The sequence below is a fragment of the Leptonychotes weddellii genome, chromosome 14 (assembly GCF_054177405.1).
Source record: "Leptonychotes weddellii isolate Sample4059 chromosome 14, ASM5417740v2, whole genome shotgun sequence".
Classification (NCBI taxonomy): domain Eukaryota; kingdom Metazoa; phylum Chordata; class Mammalia; order Carnivora; family Phocidae; genus Leptonychotes; species Leptonychotes weddellii.
The window spans coordinates 13,961,633-13,973,959 of NC_138382.1; the positions used below are offsets into that span (position 1 = coordinate 13,961,633).

The 12,327-nt window shown below is 38.1% G+C and overlaps 1 protein-coding gene across 2 annotated transcripts in view; it reads left to right on the forward strand.

The window, feature by feature from the left end:
- The window catches only part of RORB (RAR related orphan receptor B), a 176,700-nt gene that overhangs the window by 108,306 nt on the left and 56,067 nt on the right, over positions 1 to 12,327 (forward strand). For both annotated transcript variants that reach the window (XM_081802848.1, XM_006731254.3), the window contains exons 2-3: positions 3,089 to 3,174; positions 7,580 to 7,721. In XM_081802848.1, coding sequence (XP_081658974.1) covers positions 3,089 to 3,174; positions 7,580 to 7,721 — 228 coding nt within the window. The remainder of the gene's footprint in view (positions 1 to 3,088; positions 3,175 to 7,579; positions 7,722 to 12,327) is intronic.

A 12,327-nucleotide genomic window follows, 5' to 3' on the forward strand; every position in this document is an offset into this window, starting at 1 on the left:
TGAGTCACACAAAAGTAGGAAAGTTGAACTCCCCCACCCTGAGTTTCCTTAGAGCGCCTTCATGGTCACAGCTAGTGTGGTCCAAGCCACCAAATCCTCCCTAGATGTTCAGCTTGAAACCATGATAAATAGCATGTCACCAGATCTGCATTCACTGCGAGGTAACTGCCTACCTCACCATGGCTGGTGTAATGGCAAGACCTTTAGAAGCGTCCATTGGAGCAATAATGTCGTGTGTTGTCCTGATCAGTGTCTGAAATACTCTGCCTTGAAGACATGCTTTATAAAATACATAGTATGAGCTATGATGTAGCTCAGAAGCAGTTTATTTTAAATGATGGCAAAGGAAAAGGATTAGTCCTTTAAATTATTTAAATTTATCTTCACCTATAATATGCCTCAGATGACGTGTTCTGCCATAATAGGTAAAAACGGTCATGGGTTTCCCAAATTGATAATCCCTTCCCACACATAGCAACACACATATACCTTTTTCTTTCTCTTTAAAAATACTGTTAAAATGTTTATGGTTCTTCAGGATTACATGTTGAGCTGGGATAATAAATATGTATAAATATGCAGATGCTCTATCGAATCATTCCTTATGCCATTTGTATTTTCCAAGTTGTATAAGATAACCTTTGTGGCTTTCAAAAACATCTTCTCACACCCTAGGGGGCAAATTACCTCTATTTTCATTTCCTTTAGAGTTAGATCATTTTATAATTAAGAACTTATTGAAGCAGATTCTCCCCACGTGTAAGTTACTCCCTGGGGAGTAATTTATGCAAAGAATGCCTCTGACTTAATATCATAGAAGTCTAACTGTACAGTGGATACCTGGTATTTTTAGTCAATTTTGTAGTCATTATAAAGAATCCACTGTTTGAAAGGTTATCACTAAAAAAAAAGGTACAAATAATGTATAGTGTCATTCGAGTTTTTCAAATAAGATTTTTAATAAAGGAATATTAACATGGGCTGTTATAATTCTTGTCCAATAGCATTAGAAATACCAGCTAACAGTAATTCTGATGCTGATAAAGACTGACATTTTGTAGCTCTTTACTATTTGCCAGGCTCTTCTACATAAAATATCTCATTTAATCCTCACAAATCTATGACATTTGTCAGCTAAACCTTATAAGCCAGAGAACAAAATAAGAATTTGATCTTGGCCATGGACCCAGTCATTAACAGATTAGAGACAGGAATCTAGGAAAACAGAATAGAATTAAATCTCACATTTTTTTCCCCATATCACAAAACCTTGAAAACAAATACCAGTTCTTCTCATCTGAAACCTGAAGAAACAGAACCAATATAAATAGTTAAGCTAATAACTGTTTTAGTTGACTTTGTCTCATCTCCTGATGTTTTTATCATAATCTCTTTAGCTGGTGCTATTGGAATAATAACAGAATTCAAAATTGTGTTCATATCATATCCCTGAGGTAGGCGGAGAAAGGGTTACTGGACAAAGAATCAGGAAAATTGCCTAAATTCTAGTTGCCATCTCCCAAATCAACTCAAGGGCATCATTAACCATTTGGATCCTCAGTTTTCTCATATGAAAAATAGGGCCATAATGCTAATTTTTTGCTTACAAAGATGACTTGAACTTATTGTGAAATTCTTGATTTCAAAAAATTGAATATGCTCTCCTAAAGCTAAGTATTATCTTTTTTAAAAAATGTAAAACAATAAGAAAAAGAGGGTTATGTCTTACATTTATGTGTTTTGTATATTCCAGGGTGAGAAACTGTAGAAAAGCATCCAAATGGCAGATTGATGTACAAAGCATTTTGAGGCATATTTTGCATAATTATTTTAAATTGGGAACGGGAATAGCAGCTCTTCCTGGTGTGTACAATTTTAACAACACTTAGAATACTACCAGAGACATAGGAATTACTACATTCTAAATAAAGTTTATCTCATGGATTCATCCATAACCTCGATGCTGATGACTTAAAATCATCCTTCCAAAAGGTTCTATCTACAGGTGCCTACCCGTGCACACAGGCGAGCTGGAAATCCCATGCCCCACCATATTCCACAAAGCAGTTGCCTTACCAATAACCCCATTTGTGTCAAACCTGCTATGGAACCTAACCCTCAAGGGTGAAGCTAGAAGTCACCTTTTGTTCTCCATCGATTTCTACCTGTGTCCTTTCTTTCATTGATCCTGATTGAACTATCTTTCTGTTTGTTTCTTCCTCTCCATTTCTCCTGCCATGCATGTAATCCACACTTTCATCTCCTAACACGAGGTTTGGAATAGCTTTTAATTGGTCTTCTGCTTATTTTTGGTTAGCTGGCTGAACCCACCTTTCTAAGGGACCCAAACCCCTTCTTCCATCATGTCTTCACCCTGTTCCCTTCCTTGGATCCTTATGGCCAGCAGTATCAGGTGAAAACTCCTCTGCCTAACTCTCAGGAGCTCCACAGTCCCATATCACTCCCCCTCCCCAACCACATGGCCCTCGTTTCCAGTGGAGCCCAGTTGTCTGTCCCAGCGCTCAAGAGCCAGTGTCGTTCCAGACCGCTTCTATTCCATTCTGCTGGCAGAAATGCCCTTTGCCCTTCACATCAGCCTAACCTCATGGTACACAATCTTCAAAATCAGCCCAAATGTCTTCATCTCCACGAAATTATTTTGTTTGTATTGAAGTCCTAGTAGCCACCTGTTTTTATCATTTTCCCTGGATTTCTCCATGTATTAATTTTGTTGTATTAGTGAAATTATTTGTGTCATAAATAGATCATATCTTGTACCAACAACTTTTATTATTTTTATGGTCACGTGGAGAATGCTCAATAATATTGTCACCGTTGACGTTTTCACAGTGAACTAGGAGTTTAGAAAACTTCTCGTACCTGGTTATATTTTTCAGTCTTAGAAAAACAAAGCAAACAGTGGTAGATAGCTGCCCTTTCACTCACAAGAAACTTCAGGAAGCCTTTCAAATAGTGGCGGGCAACCCCACCCCAGGGTCCTCAAACACGAAGGTCATGCCGGGAGAGGTGGGGAGGGAGACAGGAGAGCAAAAGGAAGAAGCTCAAAATGTCTCTTTTCCCCTTTCAGCACAAATTGAAGTGATACCATGCAAAATTTGTGGCGATAAGTCCTCCGGGATCCACTACGGAGTGATCACGTGTGAAGGCTGCAAGGTAGGAGACTTTAACACAGCACTGCCCACAGCATCGTGTTTGCCTCGGGCATCCGTATACCTCCCCGTGCACGTGGTGACATCTTTTTAAAGAGGGCCCGCTGAAGGATGCTTGTGCCTACTGCTGACACGTGGGAATTTCTGCTTGGTGTGTGGGTGGGTTGGTTTTCTGTTCTTTGGCCTTTCAGGTTTTTCGTGATTGCTTACCTGGTCAGCAGCTACTTAAAAATGGATTGGTATTTAAAAGCTTGAATTAGTCACATTTACAGAGAAAGAAATACAGCTTCTTGCTGTTTTAACAGTATTGTCTTGAGTAAACTCAAGGGCATTGATTACTAGGTAAAACAGCTAAAGGTTAAAGATGGCAAGCCAATGGCCTAGATTTATTTATCTGCTTGAGAAAAAAGTCAGAGGTAACAGTTGCAATATGCATATGGCCATCCTTTATTCTCACATTCCAGAAAAATAAAAGTAGAAGCATGGAATGTCAGAAGTGTACCAGATAATCTCTAAATCAATTAAAAATTATCTGCCCCAACCTCCTCATTTTTCAATGAGATAATGAGGTGTAAACAAGATCATATCATTTGGCCAATGTCACTGATCTAGTTAGTAAACAAAATATGGCCGAAAACACAAGATTTTTCATTCTCAATCCAGTGTTCCTCTCCAAGGAGAGATTCAACCAACCCTACCAAAGACAAACGAGTTCCTATGAGGAAGTTGCTCTTAAAATACGAAGTTGAAAATAGCAGTTAACATAGACCTAATCTGAAATAAGAGAAACTTGAAAGTTCACTGTAAGTTTTTAAAATTCTTCCTTAGAAAGAAAAAAAAAAAAAAAAAACAAGCAAGAGACTAAATACCACGGAGGAAATAAAAAACAATTCCACACCTAATTTCAAAGGGCAAAATGTCACAGAACAAACAAAATGCAGCTACACTCTGCGAGTGAAAAGTGATATGTTGGCAAAGTTAATGGTGAAAGCAATCATATTTTTGATCAAAGATGGAAGCAGAGTGAATCATTAATTTAAGATCAGTAGACTGGGGGCCCCTGGCTGGCTCAGTTGGTAGAGCACGCGACTCTTGATCTCAGGGTTTTGAGTCCGAGCCCCACGTTGGGTAGAGAGATTACTTAAAAAAATAATTAAAAAATGTTTTTTAAATCAGTAGACTGAAGGAGATGTAGCACAATCATAAATTCTAAGAACCAACCTTAATCCTAACAGATTCAAATATATTTGAAATAAAACATACCATAACCATCAAATAGTGCTATGTAAAAAACAGGCAGTGTCTTCATAAGAGTCTCCAAAAAGTATGATTCCTGGAATTGAAACGGGAGCAAAGAAAAGAAAAAGAAAGAAATGAAAATAAAGTGGGAAAAGGATGCAGAGAGGGAAGAATAACATGAATGTAACTAACCCATCGACAGCCTGCTTCAAAGGTGATTAGTGATAATCCATATTTGAACATCACGAGACATGCCTTGCATTCTGTTCCTCTGCAGACTTAAAATTGAGAATCGCATGTTATCACACCTTAATGCAATTGTTTCCAACTCATCAGAAGAAACAATAAAGCAAAATTAGAAAAAAGCAATTTTTTACTCTCCTTAGAGTAAGTTATTACTACCTCTGGGAGGTAGACAAATAGTTTTCTTCGTAAACGCTAATAATTTTAGAATCTGAACCCTCCAGGGAAAGCTTTTCCACCACTGGGTTGGTTTATTATGCAATTTTAAGGCCTCTGGTCTAGTTTACAAAGTATCCACCAAATACATTTTTTTAGACCAGTGTCAAAGTGTGGCTGTTTTGTGTTTCATTGTATAAGCTCTAATAAGAAAATGCCTGCTTTCAAAATATGAGCATATGTTCATGTTAACAAGCAAAACATTTTAAACAGTAATTTCCAGAAGATTTAACTATGGAACACATATATTCCAACAGGTCAATAGTCAGAAACAAGTGTGTAGGTTCCTGTCATCTTTTCTATTTAAAGGAAGAAGACACAATCCTAGAAATTACACTGCTGTTCGGAAGCATACTCTGAAGTTGTAGCCAAAATGACATTGTACACGACACTACTTTTTTTTTATTTCCTGGGAAAACCCACATGTGTAAATATGCTGCATTTTTCTCCAAATAGAAAACTCAAGAAACTCTGTTCAGAATAAGATGTCAGAATCCCCACGTTCAGTATCAACCTCTGAATTTCCATAATATGGTTCTTGAGGCAACATAAACAACCCATTTCAAATAACATCAATTCAGCTTGTGCACTTATTCAAATTCCTCCTCATTCAATAAAATTTGAAACAGAATCTCTTTTTCATGCCAAAGACCTCATTTGCAATAATGAGCAACAGATAAGCAAGAAATGCCTCGTAATTAATGTCAAATTGCCTTAAATTAGGACTGTAGCTGTGACTTCAAAAGTCTTCTCTGTCAGCTCTTTTGCTAAGTGGCACTAGAGTATCCAAAGATAAAAACCACCAATTCTTTCTTAAAATGTAAATTCCAACTCCTCTTTTATCAAGACTGATGGGCTGAAGTTATGGCTTCTGACAGCTTTGATGGTACAGATCTTCCTTGACCTACATGGGGGTTATGTCCCTACAAACTCAGGGTGAGTTGAAAATATCTTAAGTCAAAAATGCATTTCATACGCTTAACCGACCCAACATCATGGCTTAGCCTAGCCCACCTTACATGTGCCTGGAACACTAATACTAGCCTATAGTTGGGCAAAATCATCTAACACAAAGCCCATTTTATAATATAGTGTTGAATATCTTATGTAATTTATTGAATACTGTACTGAAAGTGAAAACCAGAACGGCTGGGAGTGCATGGGGTTGTTGACCCTCGTGATCACCAGTCTGACTGGGAGCTGGGGCTGCAGCCCTACCCAGCATCACAAGAGAGCACCAGACCGCCTCTCACTAGCCTGGGGAAAGATCCAAATTCAAAATTCAATGTATGGTTTCTACTGAATGCATACTGCTTTCACACCATCTGTAAAGTCAAAAAATCATAAATCGCACCATTATATGTTGGGGACCATTTGTCCAGTTCGAATGAATTCATGGAGCTCTTTAAAATAGAGCTCACATCCAAGCCCCCAGGGATTGAAATGATGTATTCCCTATACAAATGGTTCCCAACATATTATCTAAGTAATACACATGGATCTGTGGGCACCAAACTACTCCTCGATTTGAATGGCTTGAGGCTTACAACACAAAACCGGCTGGCATTTTTTCTCTCTAAAAAGATACCAGGCTACACATCCATTTCTGAAGTTCTTCACAAGAGTGGCCAAGCTCTCTTCACGTGCCACACCATGCCATATGAGAGCCCCAAACTAAAGGAAAATCAATAATCTTGATCCTCTTTAAACTTTTCGGGGTGTTTTGCATTAATGTTGATTCTTAATACAATGTGTTAAAATATTACTTATCCTGATTAACAAGTTTTTTGGCTATTCTTAAATTTTGTGGCCAAGATGGTTGCCTCACTAGCTGCAACCCTAGTCCCAACCCTGCTCTATCCTTCTGTTGATAATTGAGGAAACCCAGATTTTCCCCTGTAGGGTTTTCTGTAAGATGACTAATCCATAACTCAGCTATGGATTTATTTAGGAGGGTAGTGTATGGTCCATGGCAGTTAAGTTTGTACCAGAAAAACCCAAACTTACTTGCAAGAAAACCTCGTACATCTCCCTAGCCTGAAGCCAAGCAAAGAGCATGAGTTCAGCTTTTATTTATTGCTTATTTTTATTGAAGACTTTATATACCATATTTCCTTTTTTAATATGAGGTTAATTATAAGGCACATTGCTGGTTTAAAAAACAACCTTCCCAGATGCATTCTGGCCAAATTTAAAATTTTTCAAATAGGTAAAAATGCATCTTAGAAACTAGGAAGATCGTGGTACATGCTGCGCCTGCCCTCAGTACAGCTATTATGACCAACACCCCAAGTTCCTCACCCCCACAGCACTTACCATAAGGTTGTGTTATTGTCCCCATCACGTTTTGTCCTACTTGGCTTGGCAGTGACACTGTCCTTTGCCATGCCTTCTTCACTCACTGCTCTTTGAGGGCAGGAGCTCTGTTCTGTTTTTCTTTGTATAGAACAACACAGGTCACAAATGTCTTTAGTAAACATTGATTAAATGAATGAATGAAAGATCCCTTCAGCTCTCTGTCGATAGTACATATTTACCCCCAGTAGAAACATCTGTAAGCTAACCAAGGAGAAGTGTCCAAAAAAAAAAAAAATTTTTTTTAATTAAACTCCGTTCCAGTCACTGTAGAAAATGTAGCAAAGATGTAAGTTAATTATCTCCATTTTCTTTCTTATAAATCGATCTCCCTCCCATTCTCTTTTGGCTTCTAGGGCTTCTTCAGGAGGAGCCAGCAAAACAATGCCTCTTATTCCTGCCCAAGGCAGAGAAACTGTTTAATCGACAGAACCAACAGAAACCGTTGCCAACACTGCCGACTGCAAAAGTGTCTTGCCCTGGGAATGTCGAGAGATGGTGAGACACTGACTTCTTGTTTCTTACTTGAAGGCTTTCACATGTATGCTTTGCTGGAGTCTATTTAAACCACCAGAATGATTCTAGACAAAGGGAATTGGGGATACAAAGAAAAGAAAATGATGTGCTGGTAGTGCATGAAGAGGAAAAGTAAGAACGTATAAAAACATTGTATTGCCTCTGAAGTAGGAAGAAAGGAAAGACTTCACTATAACTCAGGGAGCAACCTGTGCTAAAGGTTTGGTGAGAGCCACAGAGGCCTAGGTTGAAACTTATCTAGGTTTGCCCACGCATGAGCGGTTTCCTAGGATGTGAGATTTTCAGAGCTGAAACCAGGGAGAGTTTCAGGCAAACTGGGACCATTTGGTCACTGGGTAAGTCTGACAGGTACACAGGTTGCTTGGTATGTGGAGATGTTAAGGAACAGCCTGCATTTCTGTAGGAAGCCCAGAAGTTCTACTACTGGGCATGGACTTTTGTGAAGCATCATGAAAATTGCAAAGGCTATAACAGAAGTCCAAGTCCTAAAAGGGCTGTGTGAGTGGTGTCCTTCTCATAATATGGCCCAAATGGGTGAGGTGGGTCCCCAACTGAATTTCTTAGATTAATGAAAGAGAACAAATAAACTCAAACAAAGAATTTCATCTAGTGTTGCTTCCATTTTTAAGCACTCATCTCAACTAATTATTTCCCCACTGACTTTGGCTACAGCACTCCTGTATCAGGTTGTGAGCAACCCTGAGTCCTGGTGGCATTTCTGTCTTGTTCTCACTGTATCCTCAGGGTCTGGTTAAAAGCAGGCACCTATTTAGGTTTGTTGAATGAACCGTGGAATTCTCTTTTACCTAGAGCCTGAGACACAGACAGTACCCCTGGGACTTTTTCTCTTTATGTGAATCATTGTGGACTCTCTACCTCTGGTCACACTCCTTCTAATGAAGTTCAAGGTAGTATGAATGAGAGGGAGGGAGGGAAGGAAGGAAGGAAGGAAGGCTGGCTTTCATACTTTAAAGAAATATGGGTAATTGGCATGCACCATCTCTTAGTATAAAGGGATTTTATGAGTTACTGTGAGCCTTTTACTCATTTGAATGAAATCAGTTCTCCATAAGTCTTGATATCTAAACATATAAACTGCTTACTTCTTAGCTTGCATTCTCAGAATACTTATATCATAAATTTTTGTTTACCTTTTTTCTACTTCCCAACCCACCTAACTTTTCCTTGAGTAAAAGTATACCCAGGAGACAAATTTGACCAAAAACATTGAAAGAATCTGACTTTGAGCCCTTCAGTTTATAGGTAGCTTCTAAAGTTGCAGAGATAGAAGTTTCCAAAACTTTTCTATTAACTAACTGACTTTTTGTTTGTTTTTCTAGACTTGCTAACTGTGTAGACTACTCCTAGGGTAAATCTATTGCACTGTGTACTCCCACATAACTAAAGTGAAGAAGGTGGAGGATGGGGATTTAGTGGTTTTAAGGATTTATTTGGTGAAATTGTATGGGAACTTGAGTTGATGATTTTATACCTCATTTTCACCATAGTGAGGCAGCATATTAATTGACAGTATATGAATTGGCAGGATATATTAATAATTGAGCAAAAAGAATAAGCCATTGGTTATTTGTATTTGTTACTTCTTCCTACAATAAAAGAAAGTATCTCTTTTGGAAGGGCAGGTCTTGGGAGTCCATGCTGGCGAACAGAATTATGCACAAGAAATAGGCAATGTTCTCAAAATCTAGGAGATTGTCTGAATCCCATGGCATAAAAGAAATTGTTGGGAGGAAGGGTTATTTAATGGACAGAGCCCCAGTCTACTCTCAAGGGGGAAGAAATTTACTGCACATAAACTTGCAGGTAACAGCAATACAATGTCTAGGGATCCTGGGGATGCAGGATAATGATCCATCTTAGATTTAGGTCCAGAGACAGTCCTGAGGCTTCCAGAGACATCTTCAAAAAGATGTCCTAAACATGTCTTATGTCAAACTAATAATGAGGAGAAATGCTCAGGGATGGGAGTAGTGGTTGGGAAGGAGGCTAAGAGGCTCCAGCAGAAGCAAAAGATGATTCTTTCTAAGGGAAAACGATTCTTCTTGACTACATTATGTAGAGGAAGTTTCATCTAAACCTTCATTATAAAGGGTACCTTATAGCAAATAAATTATATCAATACCAAGGTATCTGACTAGGTTTAATCTTTTGATATGTAATGCCTTGTTTGTGGGTTGATGATTTCAAAAGCCCTAAAGTTATGGTTAATTATCTATGTCTAGTTAAGACTCAAGAATGAGAGGTGGTACTTTCCCTGCCACTAATTTATTATACTTATCTTCTACTGATCAGGCAAGTATTTTCAAGGTGCTTCAGTGGTAGTACCAGGAGCCAAGGTAAAATGCCCTCACACCTAACTTCTTTCCACGTACACCTTGCCCATCTTCCTTCAGACAAAAAGTGGCATCTTCATTTTGCTATTTGCATTTGCTTTCTATCAATTATACGTGGCACCAAGAATGTTTATTTCACCTAACCTGGTCGCCAAAGCAACATGGCTTCTTGTAGATAGATAACTTGATATAACTGTTAAAATCATTGAACTTTCATTATTTCCTGAATTTCCACTTCTATCGTGGTTTATTAGTCAAGGCCCATATATGAGTAGACAAAAAACTCAGTAACAAATTTGCCCACCAAATCTTCTCCACCATCTTTTTTATTTTTCTTTTTAATGGACCCTTCACAAACGTTAGTTGCAGGATTCTTCAGGATAACTGTTTCCAACTATACTACTACAAACAGACAAAACCCAGAAAAAAAATGCTTGGTGTCAGTAGGAAGATTTGGGGCCCCAAAGAGAAAGCATGATACTCACCTTGCAATAATTGAGTGTGTGCCCTCCTAAATGACATGCATCTGTGAAAAAACAGGAGCTGCCCTACAAGGACAGGTTTAACAGATGAGGCTTCTACTTCTCCAGAATGGCATTGTCCAATATCCAGAATGGTATCCACATGTCACTATTTAAATTTAAGTTTAAATTTAAATTAGATAAAATTAAATTTAATTTTTAATTACATTTAAAATTCACCTCTTCACTCACACTAGCTATATTTCAGCTAGTGTGTATTTCAATAGCCACATGTGGCTTGAGGCTACCATCTTGGAAAGCATAGAGCACATTCGAGCATCACAGGAAGTTCTGCTGGGAAAGGAGAGGGATGAGAGAGAATATATTTTTAAATTATGGATAGGGTTGGGTAGGTTGAATCTGATCTTTTCTACAAAGCTTAGAGCACTATAAAAAAAGGCACATCCTTGAAATTGAAAAGAGTTAAATTAAGACCGGTTTCCTTGGTAAGCAGCAAGATGTAAGCATAGAGAACTTTACAACCAAAAGATTGTAAGATAAAATAATTTCCAAAATGACTATGTTAGTTCTACAATTGGGTTCTCTTGAAGCCAAAAACCCATATCCAGATGTCATGTGTTGGTAAGTAGAAATCTTCAAAGAATATGACTTTGTTTTATAATTACTCCAAAAAACTTCTGTTCCATTTAGAATCCCACAATCCAAATAAATATGAAAAGATTCCCAATATTTTGCATAAAATTGTTCCTTGCTAGTGTGGGATCAAGATGAGTGATAAGAGCATATCATAAGCAAATACCATCATCCCTGAATATTTATAAAGCACTTGTGATGTATACAGAATCATGCGAGTTTGAGAGCTAGCAGTTTAACAAGTGGCTGCCTCTATACTCAAGTGAAAATCATCAACAGAATAATTCAAGTTTGAGAGGGGCAAACACTTAAAATATGTGCCATTCTGATTAATGAGTAGTGGTAAGAAGAATGCTAATACTTGAAAATATAATAGTAATATGGATTTTGTTAGAAATAGGCCTATTAATACAACAAAATTTTTTTTACAAATGGTGACAAGGAATTATTTATATATATATATAAAATGTCAGGAGGGCGCCAGAACTTAGCCTTTTAAGGAGAGTTTTCAGTAGATTTATTTGTTCCATGTACTGGAATCCTTTTCCCCAAATATGTCACTACTTTTGTTACAGGAAGGGGCACAAAACTGAAACACTGGCTCACCGAAGTTTCTGAAATGAATGGAAAATTTATTCTAAAATAGTATTATAGTAATTGTCAGCAACGTTCTTGATTTAGGATGAAGACGGATAATTCCAGAATGTAGGAGAGCTTTAAGTTGTCTCTGAAACTATTTCAGTTTGTTCGTTTACCTGGTACGTCAGTACCTTGGAAAGGGCATAACTATTTACCATTGGGTTTTCAGAAGTTTACCAGGGCAGAGGTCTTGACAGCATACTTATTAGACATCGTTTGCTTTGATTATGAGATCTATGGTTAAGAGCAGATTTCTGGACCTAAAATTGTTTAATGTAGGGTCTTAACTGGGTTCACTCATTCATCGGCCGCTGGCTATAGGTCAGTCTGTGCCTCCGCTGAAGGTGGAAAGCCTTGTCTGGAAAGATCGAGGTGGCTGGGGCTGGGCTTCACAAACCTTATCCTCTAGCAAGCTAGTTGAGGCACGTCCTTTTCCTGGTGAGATATTCAATCACACAA